This window comes from Grampus griseus (assembly GCF_964374135.1).
Source record: "Grampus griseus genome assembly, chromosome: 6".
Taxonomy (NCBI): domain Eukaryota; kingdom Metazoa; phylum Chordata; class Mammalia; order Artiodactyla; family Delphinidae; genus Grampus; species Grampus griseus.
Window position 1 is genome coordinate 44,908,963 of NC_139000.1, and position 22,346 is coordinate 44,931,308.

Sequence of the window (22,346 nt, forward strand, 5' to 3'; positions counted from 1 at the left end):
CAATAATAGGTACCATTTATTCACTATCTACAATATGGAAGGCACGTCCCTTGACCCCTTACATTCTTCTACATTCCATGTCTCCTACCCTTAAACCCAGGTGGGCCTACATGACTGCCTTGACTAACAGGTGCAGTGGAAGTAACCCATGGGACTTCTGAAGCTAAGTCAGAAAAATGCTACACACTTCTGCCTTGCTCTCTTGAAATGCTAACTTTCGAAACCTAGCCACCATGCTGTGAGACCGTCCAAGCAGTCTGTGCAGGGTAGGAACTGAGGCCTCCCTGAGCCCAAAGCCTTGACTGAACTCCGGGCTGTCAACCAGCACAAACTGCGAGCCATGAACACGAGCCAGTGCGCAAGTGGGTCCTCCTGCCCGCAGTCAGGCTGCCTCAGTGAACACCACAAGCCGTCCCTCACTAAGCCCCGCTCAACCTGTAGCTTTGGAAGCAAAATAAATGATTATCGTTGTGTGAACTAAGTTTTGGGATTGTTTTTATCCAGCAACTAATACAGCAAGTTCATGTTTGAGTCAAGATTTGCACCAACCTTAATCATTTGGTAACGAAGCAGCAGCAACTTAGAATAATTCTTTCATTTGGCTCAAGTTCAAAAGGCAGCTTTTCTCCACACCTCTTTTTGTACAGTAGAGACTAACACAACAGTGTAAAGCAACTATACTCCAATAAAAATTAATTTAAAAAAAAAAAGCCAGCTTTGCCAGATACTGGCTACGTGGTACTGAACACAGCCCTTCACTTCCCTGAATCTTTGCTTCCTCTTCTTTACGATGGAAATAATTACTGAGCACATGAGATTAAAAGAGATGTCACAGGTAAACATAAACATATATATATATATATGTTATTGCATATACATAAATTATGTTATTATTATTTGCTATAGCCCAGGACCATGAAGGTTCACATGAACACCATAGTGGTTCTTATTTTCTATTTTCAAAGGGGGCCAAAAAAGACAAATACATTTTTTTCCTGTTTGGATAATGGCAGCTGCAAAGTCAATCATGTGCAAAGTTTCCTGAGTTGCTTCCTAAGTGACAGTGTGTGTGTGTCAGAGAGTGTGAGGGAGAAGTGGGAGGAAGGATTAGAGCAGAGTGAGTTTCTCCCGGTGTATTCTGGCTGCAGGCTATCCTCATTAAAATGACTGGAAATGACCACAGAGGCAGAGCTCAGCTAGCCTGGATTTTTTTCCCCCCAACAGAAGGCAAGTAGTACATTTTAGAGCCAGCTCAGCAATTCAGCCACCTTGACACGCTAATTACTAGCACTGCCTGTCAAGCTGGGTATCTCAACCTCCACAATTAATAGCTCCACTTTCAATAAGCAAAATTGTATTTGACTTCAAAGGGGAACTGAATGACTATCAGGGCATTTTTATTATTGAGAGTTTCCTTTGGGAGTTGGCTGACAGCGTGGGTGGTAAAAATGAGCTACATATCGGACGGAGGCTTTTCTAGAACTAACAGCAAGCTAAGGGTCAACCACATCCGGGTCTAAAATAGGCCCCCCATGAATTTTCTTGCTTACCTGACTTCAGAAGTAGGATTTGATCATTTTGACAGAGTTCCATGAAGCCTGTTATCCGCTTTGCAAACTCTACCACATATTGGATGGCGTGAGTGATCTGGATGGCACATTGCTGCCACAGTGCTTCCCTGGACTTCAAGAGAGAAAACACAGAATGTACATAGAGCAAAGAACAACTCGGAGACTCAGTAAAACACTCAAGGTTGCCCTAACTGGCGCTTACCTGTCACTTGGGGGTCCATGGTAGGAATTTACCTACCTTTAGAAGAGAGGCAGTATTTTCTAAGATACTGCTTTGACCTCTTTGAACCTTGATACACCACAATTATAAAGTAATGAGGCTAAAATAATGGAAATATTGCAATAGTACAAAAAGATAGGCATTTATAGTTTCTTTATTATTTTGCCTCCTCCTCACCTAAACAAACTCAAGCTCTTAGTCTATTTTGTAAAGTCAAACTCTTACACTGAGGAATAGCAATTTCATTCACAGGTTTCCAAAAAATTATTTCCACGTGTACCTGACAGACACTAAGTCTGTAATATTTTTATGTTGTGTTCTTTTCCCAGAACTTATGGAGACTGCTTTTTGGTACAAAAAAAAATTCAAGGGGGCTCCCCTGGTGGCGCAGTGGTTGAGAGTCCGCCTGCCGATGCAGGGGACGCGGGTTCGTGCCCCGGTCCAGGAAGATCCGACATGCCGCGGAGCGGCTGGGCCCGTGAGCCATGGCCGCCGAGCCTGCGCATCCGGAGCCTGCGCGTCCGGAGCCTGTGCTCCGCAACGGGAGAGGCCACAGCAGTGAGAGGCCTGCGTACCGCAAAAAAAAAAATTCAACGGAAAAGACATCAAATCACATCACTCTCTTAAGTAATATAGAACTCTGGAAATGTATTTTGATCCTTGGGTTATTTTCTTTGGAATGGGAAACATAAATCCAAGTTATGTGTTAATTCTGTTTTTTATTGACCATAACAATACCTATGCTTTTGTCTCCTTATTTATATAAAAGTGGTAAGATTTAATTATTCCACTGGAGAAAAATCAGTATGTTGTAGTCATATATTTCTATATAGACACATTTATATATTTTATTAAAATTTCATTTACCAGTAGGTTTTGTGATTATGGATCTCAATCCTGTAGAAAATTAATGTGAATCAAAACAACAACAACAAAAACAGCAACAAATTTCTTCTCTTAAAACCTTCTCTAATGGACACAAAAATAATCAAAATAATAATAATAACAGTAAAAATGTAGGGTGAGTTGTCCCTTTTTCCTTTGGACCTTTTTAAACATGTAGGGTAAGAAAAAACATTCAGAATGCTTTGTTGCATATCTTTGTAGTGTAAGTTTGCAGCTATTATTCCTGCTATGACTTTTTCAATTGCTCCTATTCCTTGCCTGGCTGCAAGAAACCACTATGAGATGTCCTAAAATCACCTGATGTGGGCACAGTCTCCCCAGTCACTCAAATAGGGCAGTGGTTTTCAATCGGGGTCGTTTTGCCCCCCAGGGAACATTTGGCAACATCTGGAGACATTTGGGTTGTCACAACTATGGGTGAGGGGATGCTACTGGCACCTAGTGGGTAGAGACCAAGGATGATGCTGAACATCCTACCATGTGCAGGACAATCCTTACAGCAAAGAACTGTCCAGTCTGAAATGTCAACAGTGCAGAGGTTGAAAAAGTCAGAAACAGAGAAATCACAGAAAAACTTTCCTGTAGTTTCCCAGAGTACCTTGCTTTGATATGCTTTAATTTCTTCATATGTGTGGATCTGCCATGCCAGCTGGTGTAGCTCCTCCATGGTGTACTGACATGTCTCCAGATGGGACTTAATGATGTTCTGCGCAATTCGATCTATGAGAAAGAATATCAGTTTGAGGGTTTGTGAATAAAATCCCACTCTGCGGAAAGAAACCTGCTGTTAATGTGTTTCCTGTAGGAATGCCTTTTGGAGCTACTCCAATTGTATGAGCATGTCTTTAACATTACTATCTATTTAAAAATCTCCAGACAAACTCTTTACTGCTTTTTTTCAATTTTCAGTCTTTTTATCAAAATTAACTGCCTTTTCCTCCACTTTTTGGTCACAAAACTGGGGTCTTAAAGTTTTAAAATGTTCAAATAGATATTTATTTTAAAAATAAATACAAATTACCATGTACCATGTTTCTTGATTTTGGGCCTGAAAGTCCACTCACAGTCTTGTAACACTTGTCACAGTGTAACAGTCAGTGTAAACTCCAAAAACTTTAAAATATTTGGAAAATCACTAGATCCCCAGTGTTTATCTCAGAAAGGAGGAATTGAAATATAAATGTTTTGCTTGTATTTTAAAAAGGGAGGATTAAACAATAATCTAAAAAAATAGTTTTCTATAGAGGAAAGAGAAGAGAATGGGGGCACAGGGATAGAAGCCAGACTTCTCTGATGGTATTGTTTTTGTAGATGTTACTTTGGAACCACGTAGATATCTTCCATAAATAATGTGAGAGGGAGATGAAATGATATGGACTCATGAGGTGATAATTTTGAAGCTGGGTCATGAGGGCCCTTATATTCTTCTTTCAAATTTTTCATAAGATAAAATTTTTCCCTGAAAAAGTTAAAAAAGAGGAAATGGTTTTACTCATTAAAAAAGTAGAAATAAACACAATCAATTTGGGGGGGCCATTTATTCCAAATGCGTTGTATTTAGTATTGTATCTTAAATATCGATTATTTTGGGTTTCGAGGTATGGAAGTTGAGTAATAGAACCAGACATAAGAGCTCTCCTTAACAACCTGCAGGGAGTGCCCCGAAGTGGGATAGAGCTGGCAGAAGGTCCCCTCATAATCCCCCCTCTGCTATTTGAACATGTGAAGGTGACATCTTGGAATTCTGTACTTAGGAATTCTGTAAGTGGGATATGAGTAGAATGAAGATGACCAAATTTTCTGCCTGGTAACTGTTCTTGGCTCATATAGAAATGGAGTTTTTCTTGTGTTTCAGGTGGTGCCAGTTTAAATGCAATTTCTGTTCTTTCTAAATAGCAATATTTCATTTCTCCAGGGTAACTCTCAAAGCAGTACTCAGGTCCCGTTTTCTTTTTGTACCTTGCTAAGCTTCTGGTATATATGGAGTGAAATAAATTGAGTTTTAGTAACGTAGAGAATAAAAAATGTAAGCTTAAGCTTCTAATGCACCTTCAAAATAAAAAAATCTCGTATATCCATTGCCTGGCACATTATAAACACTGAATAAATGGTAGCCACGACTGTCATTATTAGGACATTCTACATAGTTTTTCATCAGGGAAGGAATCTGACCACCCAGTGGAGATGAAACGGAGCTATTTAATTTTGGAATCAGTGCTACTGAAGGAAGATATTTCGATATTTATTAAAGTTGTTCAATCAGAACTATTAAACTGATGGATGTAGAAGATGCTACAAAATGCTAACTTATGATTATGGCTATGCTCTATTGGATTCCGCATTGAGCATTTCTAGACTTTCATTGCTTATCATGTTATAAAAATCCTTTCTTTAAAAAATCCTATATTCAAAAATTTATTGAACGTCCTCCTATGTTGTAAAAAAGGGCAGGAAATATTCTATACATCATATTAAAATAGATTGGTATGTCATGCTTCATCATTTTTCAATTTCATTTGGGCAGTCTAATTACTTAGACTCTTAAAAGAACATATCTATTCCTCAGTAGGTATATAATGAAAACATAAGATTTTTATGGCTCTATAGTTTTCAAACCTTTATCTTCTTGGTGTAGTATGTTTTCATTTTCAAAGATATACCGATTTGTCAGTAATTTACAGGCTTCAGGGTTTATAAACAAAATTATAATTGCACTCAAAATTGCACTATGAAAAACTTTTTACCTGTTCCTTTACAATATCTCCTGAGAATTGCTGGCCAAGGTTTAAGAATTCCCTGGCCTTCTGCCACCAAAGTTTAGGGTTCTTTGGGGTATGAGGAGTGGGCATAATAAACATGTGGGCAGATTAAGCAAAATTGAAAGTTAAATCCACATGGATGCTTTAGGACTCAGCTCAGATGGCCATTCCTCGAGAAGGTTTCCCTGCTTCCCAGTGTCCCACGTAGAAGGGCCAGCTGCCATTACACTTTAATTCCACCCCCCAGCTGAACCTTTATTCCAGTAAGACTCCCACTGTGCTTATTTGAATGGATGTTTCTATACCCTTCAAGATTGTGAGTTCTTCAAGAGATGGACTGCAGAACCCAGCACAGTGCCTTCATATATTCATTCACATGTTCACAAATACTTTTTGAGAAGCTATTATATACCAAGTTAAGGTACAGAGTTTAAAAAAGGACATTTTCTTTTTTTAACAGGATCTTATAATAATATCATGTCATATCATGACGTAACAAATGCCCTGAGTTATTGTGGAAGCCCAAAGAAGAAAGTAACTAACTCAGTAAGAGGGAGGCAGAAAACTATCCACAGAGAAGATACCTGTTGACCTAGGTCTGAGCAGGAATTTGTCACATGAAGAGAAAGACGGACATCAGGTAGAGGGGATGATGGAAAGGCACAGAGAGAAAACTAGCTCTGAGCTAGATAACTGCTGACATTAAATGGTACATCTTTACAATCCTTACCTTTTACAAACAATTTCCCTTTGAGGAAAAAAGTGAGGTTCAGAAAGAGTGAGTGACTTTAGACCCATTTTTACAGAGCTAACAAATGGCGTTGAAATCAGCTCTGTCTTTCCCAGCAAAAAGTCTGTAGTGTTTGCAATACAGAGTGCATTGAAGAGATGGGGACAAAGAGACTAGAGATAGACACTGTGACTGGAGATGGAACAGCTGCATAAGCATGGCCATGGAGTTTGGATTTTACCTTGTAGGCGATTAAGAGCTAGTGGAAGCCGCGAAGCAGGAGAGTGACATGGTCAGTTTTTTGTTTTAAAAGGGTGATGCTGGCCATGGCAAAGCAGATGAGATGGCATTAAGGAGTAAGTGAGATTAATCAGGCTGTTGTGAAAAATACAGACAAGATATGAGGAGCTTCTAGAACAGGTGAGAATGACAGAGTCAGAGTGGAGGGGCCAGATTCAGGACAATTCTGAAGGAGGATGCATAGGACCAGCAGGTAGGTGTGTGTGTGTGTGTGTGTGTGTGTGTGTGTGTGTGTGTGTGTGTGTGTGTGTGTGTGTGTGTGTGTGTGTGTGTGTGTGTGTGTGTGTGTATGTGTGTGTGTGTGTGTGTGTGTGTGAGAATTAAATATAGTAGGTACTCAGCCAATGTTGAGTTAGTAAAGATAATGTTGAAAATATCCATCCATCCATTCATCCCCTCGTTTTCTGCTTTAGTTGACAAAGGATTTTAGAAAGCTAAGACTGACCCTTTGTTTGATGATCTTAAAGCCTAAGCACTCATGATGGCTTTAACATTAAACATGGGCAATTATTTCCCATACCCTTGTGGTGAGAAGTAAAAGGTAAATCTCTTTTTGACATAAGACATATATCAATGAAAGCTAAGACACAGCCGCAGCAGTAGCAGGAGCGATCCTTCTCCACTTCCTTTCACGGGTCTGCAGTGCAAAGGTGAGCCACGTGCAAAAACCGGCTTGACCCTCTCAAGGCTCAGGCTGGGGAGGGGGGGTGTCAATAAACCACACGGTAAAGCTAGACTTGGTCCCTTGGGAGCGAGGCCTGAAGGCTCATTCTGTCGATTAGAAAGATGCATGAACATCAGAGGAGATGGTCTGCTTGGACTGAGAGTCTGCAGTTGTGAAAAGGGGAGAAGGATTTAAAAAGAAGGGACAAAAGGGAGAGACAATGAATACAGTATGCAGAGTTCCTGCTGGGAGCCAAAGGAACTTTCAAGAGTCCTTGCCTGGAAAAATAGAAAAGGTAATAGTAAACGCTGTCATCTCTAGGGACCAACCACATGAGAAAGTCCAGACAAAAAGACTGAGGTAAAAGAGCAGGGGATCTGGAATCTTTCTGGGCAATCGCACACCCTTCATCCGTTTCCCTGATTTGGATTGCTGTTGCTTCTCAGAGCCCAGTTTCGGATCCTTTAACCAGCTTGGGCTGCAGAAAGCACATGTTGAAGAAGGAGTCAGCACGCACTGTGCTGGGATAATGGGTGCAACAGAAATATGACTGAATAATGACTGAATGATGGGAGATTCTACCACCTTCAGAGGTGATGCCCATGGACTCTACACTCTCCTTTTCCTGAGACCAGGGATGAGGCTAGAGATTTCTTAAGTGGACCTGAAAATGCAGCTATTATCTTCTCAGTAGTTAAGATTCTGTCTGTATGTATCAGTGAGACAGAGCTTTGTCCATTTCACTAAGAGTATGTGGGCTGTTTGATAGTTAATAAAACAACAACAAGGAATGAGAAGAACAATTTTATATGCTCAGTCCAGTCATTCCTTTTCAGTCATGATGAGGGGAAATGTAAACACTGATGCTGGCAAGGGAAAACTGGGTGTGTAATTATAGGTTAAGAGTAAGTCCATGATCCTCATTTTCTATTTGTTAATTTCATGAAAAATATCCTGCTCTCACTTTGTCTTGCATCTCTTTTTTTCCCCCAAAAATTGCTGTTTTATTTTTAGACTTTGACCCTTATACTATTCTTGAAGGAAGGCTTATTGGAGCCCAAGACTTATAACTAATTAATAGAATTTGTAACTTCATGTATTAAGTAACTTTATGAGATAGAAATGACAACATGTGATTCAAATGAAAGAATAATCCTAGAAATTTTAAAATAATTGATATAGAGATATGTTTTTGGCATAGGTTGTGGTGATGGTTTCATGAGTGTATACTTATCGCCAAACCCATTAAGTTGTAGACATTAAATACAGACAGATTTTTGTATGTCGATTATATCTCAATAAAGAGGTTTAAAAAATAATTGATACAGGCAAATATACTTTATCATTTTTGATGAAAAATATTGAAAAATATTGCTAAAATTGTTACACTTCCCTAGAAGCTTTAGGGGTAGTCTTAAATCCACTTATGACAGGCAATAAGAAGAGAGAAATTAAATTTTTGAAGGGAAAACTAGAATAAAATTGATGGTAATTCTCAATAGTGTGTGCAAAAATTGTAGAACCCTGGGGCTGGAACTAACCTCCTTCCTTCATTTCCAAATGGACTGTATCTAGATAATTCCAGAAATTAGTTGGGTCTCCTGTCTCTCTCTGCAACTCTGGCTCCCTCCCCACACTGTGATTCATCAATCATCACTGTGATCTGTGGAATAAATCAAAGAAGTAGGAAGGAAGTCCCTCCTTAAGGTATTCACAGGTGGTTGAGATGTGCATGATATGTGTAAATATTAATACTATTTTGTGTAAATTAATTGTGTAAAAATAATATTTTGAAGTAATATTAAAGAAATAAATGAAAAATAAATTTTGTTAAGTATTAATTCATATAGAAAAGCAAAGTCTGGAAAGAAGTCATCTAAATTGCCTAGTACTATGTAGAAAAAAGGCTACATCTGCTTATTTTGGTGAAAAGTAAGTAAACTGACAAGGTGACAATTTCTTGTTTATAACTGTAATGTTATAAAATGTGGACCAGCTTGCAGCTACTAAAATAGCAAGTGACCTTCTGCAGCTCTGATTTCAACCACTCAGCGGGTTTTTTCCACCAAAGGGGCTTATTTTAGCTCTCACTAGACATTTCAGCAAATGGCGCTCTCCAAAGGCTACAGTGTCTCAGACACGGATTGCACGGGTGGTTTCATTAGAATCCCACATCCTGGGAGCGGGGAAAGTTGAGTATATCTTTAAAAACTGCTGCTTTCAGTGTTATTACCAAGAGCACCCGTGGCCCAACTGTATCAAGGCGAGAAAGCTGAGACTCAAAGCTATATATAGCACTAGAGGGGGCTGCATCTGAAGTCCCTAATTCTTTCTCCTCCCCCTCCTTTTTTTTTTTTTCTTCATGAGAAAGGACGGTTTCTTCTTGGTGAACTATACCCCCTATTCATTTTCCTCCATAAGGGATTTTTTTTTTTAAACTTGGAAGTATTCTTCTTATAATACTATATCTCAGCCTCAATCAAAATGATTAATGAATTTTTAATTTATCACTTGCCTTAAGGATCTAGAGAACTGCTCAATTCTCTGTTTAGTTTATACTACTAGTGTGACAGGGAAATTCTTAGGGGATTCGCTTTGAATTAATGGCAGGATATCTCTATGGACTTGCTCAAGGCAAGTTTTAAGTGCCTGCATTAGGTTTTCAGAATATCAAGATTCCTCAGAATCCACACTCTGAGGCAGTAACTCTAATATATTAGAACAATTGGTTTAAAGGTGAAACATTTAACCAAGTGTGCGTTTTGTCTTTTTGACAACACACTATCAGTTTTATACGTTTTTGGTCCTTAAATAGAACAAGTCTGCTGGTTAGTGTGTAATAGATGACTGTCAGAGAGGACAATGTTACTTTCGAGACCTTTCTGATTTTTCTAATCTCTATTTAGAGATGATGATTTTGGGGGCATAAATAGAATTGTGCTACCAGCATAAAAACGTCAATATTTAAGCTTAAAATAGCCATCTATTAGTTATCCATAGCCTCAATAGGGAGGTAATATTTTCAGCATTTAAGTTCTTCAAATTTTTTAAAGAAGAATTTAGGGGCATAAATAACCCATAACTTATTTGTTGGCTCAGTTTCAATGTCCAACCACTCATTACTCTTTTACCAGTGAATTAGGAAAGCTTCTGATCTCTCCTTTTCAAACAAATTCTATTGCCAATTATTACATCAGAGAATGGCATAACTGAGTTTTACTTCATGTAGATCTGAACCAAAATGTTGTTAAAGTGCTTCAGAAAAATATATTAACAAAATATAAGATTGTTACTAACTATAAAAATGATGAAAATGTGATAAAACACAACTCAATAAAATATGAACACAGAGAAAAACAGTGAAAAAAAACAGATTAATACTACAAGTAATAATATCTGGGAAAGGACTGAATGAACAGATTAATAAATAAAATGGTTAAAATTTTATCAAATTTCAGGAAGTTCAGGTGAGAGTACTGTAATAGGAAGTAAGAAAACTGAAACTAAAGCAGAAAGAAAAACTGAAAGAAACCATAGGGCATTTGTATTTAAGCAGAGTATATCCAAAGGAAAAAACATCATACACAGCAAAACAAATTAACTATCTACGAGGGTGCCTTCTTAATAATTTAATAATGGAAAGCTGTCTTGGATCACAAGTATTTTGTTTCATTGCAATAGTGCATGTCTAGTTTTGGGGAAATTACAGTTGCCTTTCTTCAAACTAGCTAAGAAAATTAAGAATATAGTATAAAAACATTACCTTTTGAAGCTAACTTTCATAGTAAAAGACCTCCTTCACAGAACAATCAGAAAAGATCAACGTACTTCAACGCCCTAGAATTGGTGAGTTTTAAGGAAAGCAGCTTGTAGGATGGAGGAAGCCAATATGAATCCATTGAGCCTTTTATTTCACGCCCTTTGGGAAGTCACTTAACATTTTAAAGTCTTAGTTTCTTTGGGTTTGATTTTCTATCCATAGAAAGATTTGGCAGCAGTGATATTTTCTAAGGACTGTGTAAAAGCATGGCGACTTGAGTCCTTATAAGGGGCTAAATAGGAATTTCTCTTTCTTTTGACTCACGAGGGAGAAGTCTTGCAGAGTTACAGAAGGTGGGAGTACAGCTCACAGTCTAAAAAGTACTTGAAGTGTCTTAGAACAAACAAAAACAAGATAATCTAGAGCCCATGAAAATATTTCCCTACTCTCTTTTAAAAAGGACACCTCCTTGGGCTTCCCTGGTGGCGCAGTGGTTGAGAGTCCGCCTGCCGATGCAGGGTACACGGGTTCGTGCCCCGGTCGGGGAAGATCCGACATGCCGCGGAGCGGCTGGGCCCGTGAGCCATGGCCGCTGAGCCTGCGCGTCCGGAGCCTGTGCTCCGCAACGGGAGAGGCCACAACAGTGAGAGGCCCGCGTACCGCAAAAAAAAAAAATAAATAAATAAATAAAATAAAATAAAAATAAAAAGTACACCTCCACACATTACCCAAAGGACACTTAGCGGGTCACAGATGATGAAAACCTAATTACGGAAATTGCTCACGGCCATCATTAGGACTGACCTTTACTATTTGGATTTTGTTGACATATGGATTGACCGTTAATTTAAACAGAAGCAATCCCTCCCCAACCTTACCCCCCTTTGGAAATGTAGCCAATATAATTCTGACCTTTAGGAAGAACTAATTCAGGAGAAATCTTTGGAGGCAATTTTTACATTTTCAAACATTTAATCTAATTTTTTTAAAGTAATGATTGCTTAAATAATACATTTAATTGACTAATGCTTTAAAATAAGTGTTTTCTAAATAGTCTAGCACCAAATGTTCCTGGAGCAAACCTGTCTGAAAACCAAACAGCAGTTCCACAATAGTCTGCATAAATAGGGCTCAGATTTAAATAATAAATTTCTTCTCAGTAGTAAGGATATATCGTCATATATCCTTATCTATAGCTTACATCCTAAAATAAAATAAACAAAAAGTTTTGCCAGCTAGAAACATTTCCAACAGGTTTCCCCACATTTGTAAATATCACAGAAATAAATCCTGTACTGGTTGGCAGAGAGAGCCTGTTAAGTTGGTTGTATACCATGGTAATGAAAACCAAAGTGTATCAAGTTCCATCAACCTGGCCATCAATTGACATTTCTGTGTCCCATAGCCTATGTGGCATTTTAACCTCACCCAGCTCTTCCCAAAATAGGTGCTTGAAAATGTGGCTAAAGCAGTACCTATTCACCCCAGGCAGGGGAAAAGTGATTCAGAGCTCTTTCTAAGAGTTAAGTGTCAAGCTTGCAATGCGGGAAATACTAGTCAACAGTGGGGGCTGTTTCAGAGATTGTCTTATAAGCATAAACATTCCTTCCTTCAATAAGTCATAGGTAGAACCTCATGAAATCTCCTTCCCTCTTCCTTACTGCAGAATATTTCATATCTACTATGGCTTTTGAAACTGAGTGCATAAATTGGAATTGGTTTTCCAACAGCTTTTTTTTTTTTTTTTTGGTTGGTGGATTTTAGAATCTTCTTAGGAAGTTCTGAATTCTGAGTCAAAAATTAATCCCAAACTAGTATCTCCAGGGGAAGTCTACTGAGGAAGATCAGTTTTGCATAATTTCAACTCAAAATAGAAAAGGTGATTTAAAAGATTTACCTAATCCAGTGAATGCTAGCACATAAGGAAAGCTGTACTGACAGAGGTACAAGCATATAGTGGTTAATCTGCATACAGGTACTATAAATAGATATGCAGGTTTATAAGTACTTCAGCTGAGCATATATGTGTGTATTACTTATAGTGTAAATCATGTTTATATATGTTTAGAGCCTTGCTGGTCACAAAGTACTTTTGTATACATTATGCCATTTATTCCAGTTGTGGAGAATCATTGCACTGAGCACGACAGTAGAGTGACTACAACATATTACTAGGTGAGTTAAGACATCTTTTTCAGGTTGTTAAAGGATATCTAGAAAGATACAGATTTGAATGACTCTAGGGAAGAACTATAGTGTCCTCTGTCCCAGGATGCTCCAGAATAATTCATGGCCGTGGACTAGTTAATACTATAGTTGTGACCATGGTAAAGATCTTTTTTTTTTTTTTGAGATAGAAGACAGGATTCTGGAAATAAGCAGCCTCTTGGGATGTAGTCTATGGAAAGCAGAGAACAAGGTAGTATGAAAATTTCAGAGGAGTCAGGTAAATCCCTCTCAAGTGACCAAGGTGATGTGGGTAGGCCTGGGGCTCAGTCAAGACCATATCTTTATTGTTCTGTCCCCCTTTTTCTTTCAAGAGGGGTTTGGGGAGGTGGTCAGGTTGAAGTGGGCCAGAGAGGACAGGTCGATTTGCCCTGAAGTATCCATACAGCAGCTCACTCTTTACTTTGTACATGAACTAGGGATGGTTTGAGATTGGCCACCAGCCTCTCATTGATCAGCTCCTGGCTGTCCTTGATGTTCATTTTTTTTTTTTTAGGAGTGTGGATGAAGAGAAGAGGCTGGTGCACACTTCTGATGTGACTGTGGTTATTAACTTTATAGTTGACAGGGTCATTCCACCCCATGGAAATTCCCGAGTGTGGTCCTACTCCTTGAGACAGCTGTTTCAGCATCGGTCAGGATTGCCTAGTTGCCTGTAAGTCCCCTCCCCTCCTCTCCACTACCCTACCCTTCTCCTTGGGAAGTGGCTGGAACAAAGGGAATATTTGTGCACATGGCCAAAGCTCCCACCAGGAGTTGGGAGAACCATAATCCTTCAAAGTCACTGAGCCCATCTGCCTTATTTTTCAGATGAAGAGACAGAGCTCCAGAAAGCTGAACTAATTTTGAACAAGTTCACATGGCTAGTATGTGAACTAGCCATCAGGAGTCCCAATTTCAATGTCCCTTCCCTAAACTGCCTGCATAGGACCTGTGTTTGGGTGAAGGTGACAGGGGTGTCAGATGACAATGGAAGTTCACAAGATGTCTTCCCTCAAGGCAAGAAAGAAAGAACTAAGACACTGGATTTTCATGTCCCTTACTGCTTGAATGCTTTTTCTCATTAGTTCAGTCTACTTTCGTTCATTTTAATGACTTACTAGGTACTTGCTCCTAAATTGAATGCCTACCTGTATTTGATAAAGGTGCCACCAGAGGACATAGGAAATACATAGCTGGAGTTAAATTCTATTCTCTGTACCATTTCTGAATGAGTAGTTGAATATGCTTAATAGGTTTAGGCAGTTGTAAAATATTTACCTGTAAAAGCCTATATCATTGAAGCTGCTGTCTTATGACCATAGCACCTGCTTGGGGTTCTTAAAAAATAACAACTGAAACACCATGAACTTTTACAGAATTTCCCCCAATAAAACATCACTAGAAATACCTTCTATGTGTCCATGTAGCCTTGATGAAAAAAATAGTACATTACAGGGATTAGATCACCTTTAGGCCAATCCCTTTTTGTAATCTCCTCTATTAATACTCAGCTTCTGTAATAGATGAATTTGCTAAAAAAAAAAAGAGGTTTATTTCTATTTTTGATGTTTAAAATTCCAGGCTCCATAAATAGACCACAAAAGGAATATGAAAGTAAATCTACATTGAAGATTACACAGGAGGGGTCAATGAATTCATTGATTTCATTGTCTTTATCTGGAGAGAAAATTACTGAACAGCAAACTCAGATAATGTTTGTAAAAGGCAATCTATCCCCTTAGCACTGAAACTAATTTGATGGATTTTTTCCCTGTTTTTAAAAGCATGTTGTTTGGCTGTTTGAATTGTCTTGTTGTCTGGTACCTCATGGATACACTGTCAATCATCTTTGAGCTTAAATAAGCTTTCATTAAGAGTATTAGTCCTGCAGAATCCTCCAACCCATCTGAGGGCTATAGTGGGGGAGCAAAAACACGACCTTCCATTTTCTCTCTCTGCTTGTTTGCCAGTCTTCCTATAGCCAGCTTCCTTTCCCTGCCACCAACCACTGCAAAATTTTATTTGCAAAGATATAACACCTCCACCATGCCAGCTTGAAGTAAAATTCCTGCTAAACCCAGTTAAACCTGATGCCTAAATATTAATTTGCAGCTTACTTTTGCCCTTCTCTTATTTTATGGTGTTTTGTCCTATGGAATTTTGAGAAACCCAAGCATATTATTCTGGAAATGTTTCATGCTTTCCTCCTTGCTTACCCACATTTTCTTTTCAAGTCCCAAGACTACGGGAGTAAAACATTCCTGAAAAGAGCTGTGGCACAGAGTAAGCAATACCCCCCATCTTCTTCACCTGCAGGAGAGTTTGTGGTATCGTCATGCTCGGGATTTAGAATACATGGCGTTGAACTGCAGTTATTTATTTTCATGCCTGCCTCCTAGACGGTGAGGACAGAAAACGTGTTCTCCTTGCCTTGAGTGCCTGGCACACACTACCAAACGTAAAATAGCCGGCTAGTGGGAAGCAGCCGCATAGCACAGGGAGATCAGCTCGGTGCTTTGTTACCACCTAGAGGGGTGGGATACGGATGGTGGGAGGGAGACGCAAGAGGGAGGAGATATGGGGATATATGTATATGTATAGCTGATTCACTTTGTTACAAAGCAGAAACTAACACACCATTGTAAAGCAATTATACTCCAATAAACATGTTAAAAAAAAAAAAAAGAATATGTTTTTGAAAGAATGCCTGGAAGTGTAGAGTAGTAGAATGAGCTACATAAGAACTTAAGCTTTACCACATAACTAACTCTGTGCCTGGGAAAATCACTCACTCTTTCTGACCCTTAATTTCTTCATCTGCGCAATGGGATGATTTCTTCACTTCCCACCTGAAGGCACTGGTAGGAGGCTTAAATTGGCTAATGTGCATGAAGGCATTTTCTGTTTCCGTCTATCCATAAGGTATTATTATTAGGGTTCCTGAACCTAGAAGTCTGTAGTTCCTTTGGTGCACTTTTAGAAAGACAATGGTTTTTCAGGAGGAATATTCCTGACTCATAACACTCAACTAATTGACTTTTGGGGATCTGCATGCTGTTGCTAGTATTGTTTTACGGTTCTTAAACATGCATTTTTATTAAAATTTCAAAACTGTAAGACTGTATTCTGTATGGGCTAATCCAAAAACTGTGTTTTTTTGTTTTTTTGGTTTTTTTAATCTGCTTTTACAATGGTCCAATCAGAATCATGATCTGGTTGTACAATTTCATTGTTCTCTCAGAAACGAGAGGAAGCAGATCAGTACTTCTAGCAGCCAAGAGTGATGTTAAAAAATTCTCTCGTGTGATATAGCCTCAATTCACACAGTCAGAATGTGGCTAAAATCACATTTTCTTTTTTAAAAGGTTTTATTTTATTTTTTGGTCACACAGTGTGGCTTGCGGGATCTTAGTTCCCTGACCAGGGATTGAACCTGGGCTCTGGCAGAGAAAGCACCAAGTGCTAACCACTGACTGCCAAGGAATTCCCCACATTTTCTATATTTGTCAGCACAGGCTTCTTTCTATGACAAATTGTCACCAGCCAGATTAGTATAGATCCTTGTTAATCAACTCAAGTCAAAATGTCAGCGTGCACCCTCTGTAAGCTCCTTTGTAGCGCCCAGTAGGACGTCAGGTAGGCAGCAAACACCAAGCAAGTCTTGTTGTGGGAATGCCATTAACTTGGGAGGGGCGGGAAGAAACATAGTTAAAATAGTTTTTAACTATTTTAACTAATATAGTTTTGATGTTACTTTGACCTGGGTTCACATGCTTACTTTGCTTTTAACAAGTTTTGTAACTTCTGAGCCTCAATGTTTTCATCTCTAAAATGGTTATACGAATACTTACATAACAGGCATAATAGGGTTGTTATAAGAGTTGAATATTGCTAGGCACCATGAGGGGCTCAATAACAGGTAATTAGGTAATGACCAAGAATGTTATTAAGTAATAATGAGATTAATACCATTATAATATCAATTATATTGATAATAATAACGATGAGGCTTCTGCATGACAGAAGCTGTTCTAAGAATTTTCAAATATTAACTCATTTAATCCACACACACAGGTAGGGATTATTATTATCTCAGGTTTACAACTGAGACTCAGGTTGGGTAAACTGCCTGAGGGAAAAGGAACAATGAGGTTTTGAACTCAGGCAGTCCGACTCCAGAACCAAAGTTCTTAACTGCTGTACTACACCACTGATGCCCTCCTGCCCAATTAGACTGTTATGCATTCAGTGCTTTAGTGAAATGAGTGGCAGTTTTTTGGATCGTGCAGGAAAGCATAGTGCATCACACTGTTGTGGCTCCGTTCGACACTCGAAGGAGTTTGTGTCCACTAGATGGCATTGCCGTTTTAACGAAATGGGAACCAAGGCAATACTTAGGCTTAGGAGCCTGCTAAATTTGAGAGCACTAGGAGAACAACCTAATTGCATCCCTAAAAGTCTGATGGAAGAAATCTCCAAAATTTAAGGCAGATCTAGAGATCTCTAAAGACTAATAGTATCTTGAAATAAGTAAGAAAAATAAATGCTAGTTCATTTTGGGGTCAATGTCTGTGTAGAAAATCTGGATGAATTTGGAGTTTCTCTAGTTCATAGAGGAATAGACTCAAGGCCAGGAGGAGAATGACCTGGGTAGGGTTACTTGAACTTCATGTTTCTGGCTGTAGTTTTTTTTTCTGTAATACCTCCTACTGATTCTAAATCACAAAGAAATTGTGATTTCTGCATTCTTAGAAGTCTTTCCTTTTTGGGTATGGATCAGATCATCCAACAATTGTTTTTGTTTCAGTATGTTTTAAACATGTGTTCCCAATCAATAGCAAACTCAGGAACTTAGATACTAAGTAGGATAAAAGCAAAAAATGGTGCCTATTTCCTTTTCCTTTTAACATGTCCCTTTGGAAAGACCTAGTGACTCCACTTAAACAGATTGTCCCCTATTGATTGACAATGCAGTCTGTGAATATTAAGCCCATAGCAAGTAGCAGGATAATGGATAAGCACAAGGACTGCAGAATCAGACAGCCTGGAATGGAAGTTGCCTCTATCATTTAGTAACCAAAGGACCCTGGGCAGGTCATGAGACATCTCTGAGCCTCTGTTTCCACATCTGTAAAATGGGAGTAATAGTCTTACTTATCATATAAGATGCTTGTGAAAATTAAATGTGTGTGAAGTGCCTGTGACACAGTCACAGGTTAAGGAGAGCAACATAATGAATATTTTTGTTATTAGAGCTGATGTGTAGTTTTCTATGTCTCTCAGTTGTGGATGTCGTCACAGGTGTTATGTCAACCACTTCTTTACTCCCTGCCACAGGCTGAATTGCTAAGAGAGAAAAATAGCGTTTCGGGTTTTATAACTGTGTCACGTCACTTCTTCCTCAACCAGATGGTAGAAGTAGCCAAGATACATATGGCGTGTCCTTCGTTATGTGTTCACATCAACTTTATTTAAAACACTCGTAGGCTTTAGGCTCCTACTCACAGTTTAGACAGAGAAGGTGATTGAACACGTGGTGGGCAAGTGAGAACAGCTCAGAGTTACTGAGCACTTGCGGAGTGCCAAACATGGCTCTGTTTTACAAGTATTGACTCATTTAATTCTTACAACAACGGTGTGATCTGTGAGCTAACGTTTTTTGAGAAAAAAAGAACACCGAAAAACAGGGTGAGCAAACCAGGATTGAGAGACTTGCTTCAGCTCAAATAACAGGCGACGGATCCAGGATTTGAATTCAGGTAGCCTGGTGCGTAACCACTCTTTTCTGCCACCTCTCAGGGCAAGATGGCAGTCTCAAAGACTCCCGAGCTCCACACTGCTTTCCCTGTGCACTAAGTACTGCGTGAAGCCTGCTGTAGCCACTGCCTGCTAGCTCCTCCGGGCTACTGTTAACATACAGCTCTGTTACCCAGGAGGGTAATGTGTTAAACCTACATCCATATTTTTATGGCAATTAGTTAATAAAATCAACTGATTAGACGGTTAACAGACTCCTAAGCTTAACAGGGTAAAACAAAGCGGCGACAGGTCAGAAGACAGAGTGCACTCTTGAAGACCACTCCTTAAAGAAGGATGTTGCAGAAGCAGGAGGGTCTGCAACCGATGCAACCGTGCCTGGGACTTGCCCTGCTCAGAGGGGCTTATTTGTTGCCCTTCTGTAATATTCCAGACTACACTTATTTTACTGCCAGTAATTCAGACTCTATTCCCACGTAGAATTCTTGAATTCAGATTTACAAGAGGCTTAGAGGTCTTCTGGTCTACCCCTCTGCCTTTACACAGAAGGAAACTGAGGTTTGTCCCCAGTTATCTTAGATGGAGAGTTGGAGCCCTGTTCATTCAGTTACTACATACTGCTTCTATATCCCTTAGCTATTTCACTTTTAATAGCATCACTTTGAACACTTGCTGAAATTTTCTTGTTTATACCAATAACATTTTTCCTTCAGTGATGAACCCAAATTCAACAGATAGCATCTGTTCCTTACAGATCGCATCTTTCTATTCATGATTTTTTTCCTTCTTCCTTTGCTTGAAATAAACTTGTATGGGCCATGGGAACAGTGACAGTTATTAGACTATATTTTAAAATCCATTAGTTTCCTCACTAGAAGCCATAAATGCAAGTAATTCAACTTAGACCTAAGAAAATGATCTTACTAAACAGGACCAAGGCAATTTCAAAGTAGAATTTCCAAAAATGAGCCGGAAGGAGATTTCCACTTACCGATTTCAGTCATGGTTATCCCTGGTGCTAACTGCCCGTTGTTGAAAGAACTATAGGTAAACAAGTTGGGTACGGATGTGAGGTCATAGATAGGTTCTTGCTTTATCTGTTTGATTCCAGTCACGTCAAGTCCTGACTGATCAGGGGACGGCTGGCCGGAATCCACGTTGTAATAACCCTCGGACTTGGGCAGGTCCATGACGTGTCCGTTGGCGTAAGTGCCACTGGCCTCGTTGCTCAGGTTGCTGAGGCCATTGCTGATGCTGCTGCTGTACACCCTGGCGAGGGCTTCCGCCTCCCCACTCTGCTGCTGCCGCTGCTCCTGCAGCCGCTGCTGGTGCTTCTGCACCTCAGCATACAGGCTGTCCCTCTGCTTCTTGGACATCCTCCCAAACTTCACAGCTGGGTGGGAGACAAAAGCAGAAAACAGCACTTGAGGTTCTCATTCGCATTAACCACCTTAAGTCCAAGGGCTCATGGATGGCTGTCCCCTCAACATAAAATGCACCAAGTCCCAGTACCACAGCCCAAGAGTCCATTCGCTTGCACTCCACATTTGATAAAAGGTTATACTCACGGGTGTCTGTACTGGTTTATGTGCATAGTGAGAACTAAATCTAAGCTAGGAAGAAAGGTACAAACTTATAGATGTATTTCTCATTGACACAAAGTTAGAAGGCATATTTCCTCATTCTTTCTTACTTGCAGGGAAAAAAAAAGAATTCACAAAAACCCAAAACTACCACATAGTACCTATTCAAATGTAGACCAACACTCATTATTAGCTTCCCTCCTGAGCATTACGGTTTCTAGATTGTCAGATAGGACCCTATTATTTCACTATTTTCTAAATAGCACGTTGGGTAAGACCAAGGATGTGAAGCAGGGTGAGAAACACAATTTCAAGGAAACCTCATCATTTACCTTCGATTGGATTTGGGGATCAAATGAAAACAATCTTTGGAAAATAGCAATTTCGTGAATACGATACCCAGCAAGTGAGACAACAGTAACCCTTCCTTTCTTATTCTACCGTCCCCAAGTTTTATACTGCCCCCCTCTTCTGGAAAAATCCTTAACCATCCTGAGGAAGAAGGAGAAAGAGGCTCTGTCAGTGGTCATAGAGTAGTACAAAGATGCTTTGATCTGAATTCATTGTTTCTTATAGAGCTTAACCTCCTGAACTGTTGTGGATCGAGACATTTTTCCTCACATGCTGTCAACTCCCGTTTAAGGCTGTGAACGTCCGGAGTCGAGGGGCCACCTTATCTGAATCATCAAGCATGATGCCCGTTCGGCTCATGTTAATGGTAGGGACTATGGTAAACTTACAGGTTCCCTTTTGAGATTCTGCTTTCTTTTCTTTTGTGACACTGTTCCCGTCACCGGCTGGTGGTGGGAGCTCAGAGAATGTGGGAAGAAGAGAATGGAGAGTAGAAATAGGTCCAATTTCTGGATTCAGTCAGTAGAGTTGATGAGAATAACTTCTGAGAATGACTAAATGGTGAAGTGCTTAAGAACTCTCCAGCACCAAGGGCCCACAGAAGAGATTCTTGTTGTGAAACAGCTGCCATTTTACCCCCCGATATTCCTCCAATATTTATTTTCTCTTTCCAGTGGTTATAGAGCTACCAAAGTTTATCTGAGCATAGGCTGTTCAGAATGGAGACCACATTTCCCAACCTCCCTCACTGCCAGATGTGTCTCTGTGATGAAGTTCTGGATAACAGGGAGTAAATGGAAGCGCTGCATACAGGTGTGTGTCCTGAGGCTCGCCATTCTCCTTTCTGCCTGCTGGATTGTGGATGTGAGGGATGGATTTAGAGCAGCCCAAACTCTTCCTATCTCCTTAATCTTGAAAAACCCGTGTTCTGGTTTTCTGACACTGCCTAAGTAGGAAAACCAAGTGGCGATTATCCACTAATTTTTCTGAATAAAGACAAGTAATCAGGTTAATCCAGACCAAACTCCCCATGCCACCTCAGCTGTCATTTTTATAGGTATTTTTTAAAATGATTTTGTTCATTTCTTTTTTTTCTATTTTTTTAACATCTTTATTGGAGTATAATTGCTTTACAATGGTGTGTCAGTTTCTGCTTTATAATAAAGCGAAGCAGCTATACATATACATATATCCCCATATCTCTTCCCTCTTGCATCTCCCTCCCTCCCACCCTCCCTATCCCACCCCTCTAGGTGGACACAAAGCACCGAGCTGATCTCCCTGTGCTATGTGGCTATGGATAAAGAAGATGTGGCACATATATAGAATGGAATATAACTCAGCTATAAAAAGAAATGAAATTGAGTTATTTGTAGTGAGGTGGATGGACCTAGAGTCTGTCATACAGAGTGAAGTAAGTCAGAAAGAGAAAAACAAATACCTATGCTAACACATATGTATGGAATTTATAGGGTTTTGAATCATTGTGTTTAACTTTGTAGAGACAGGGCATTAAATTCTGTTTCTCAGAGACAAA

The 22,346-nt window shown here is 39.5% G+C and overlaps 1 protein-coding gene across 1 annotated transcript in view; it reads right to left on the minus strand.

The window, feature by feature from the left end:
* RORB (RAR related orphan receptor B) overlaps positions 1–22,346 on the minus strand; it is a gene marked incomplete at both ends in the record, with an annotated part of 62,032 nt that overhangs the window by 16,650 nt on the left and 23,036 nt on the right. The window contains 3 exons of the mRNA XM_082657056.1: positions 1,551–1,683; positions 3,296–3,417; positions 19,867–20,268. Coding sequence (XP_082513182.1) covers positions 1,551–1,683; positions 3,296–3,417; positions 19,867–20,268 — 657 coding nt within the window. The remainder of the gene's footprint in view (positions 1–1,550; positions 1,684–3,295; positions 3,418–19,866; positions 20,269–22,346) is intronic.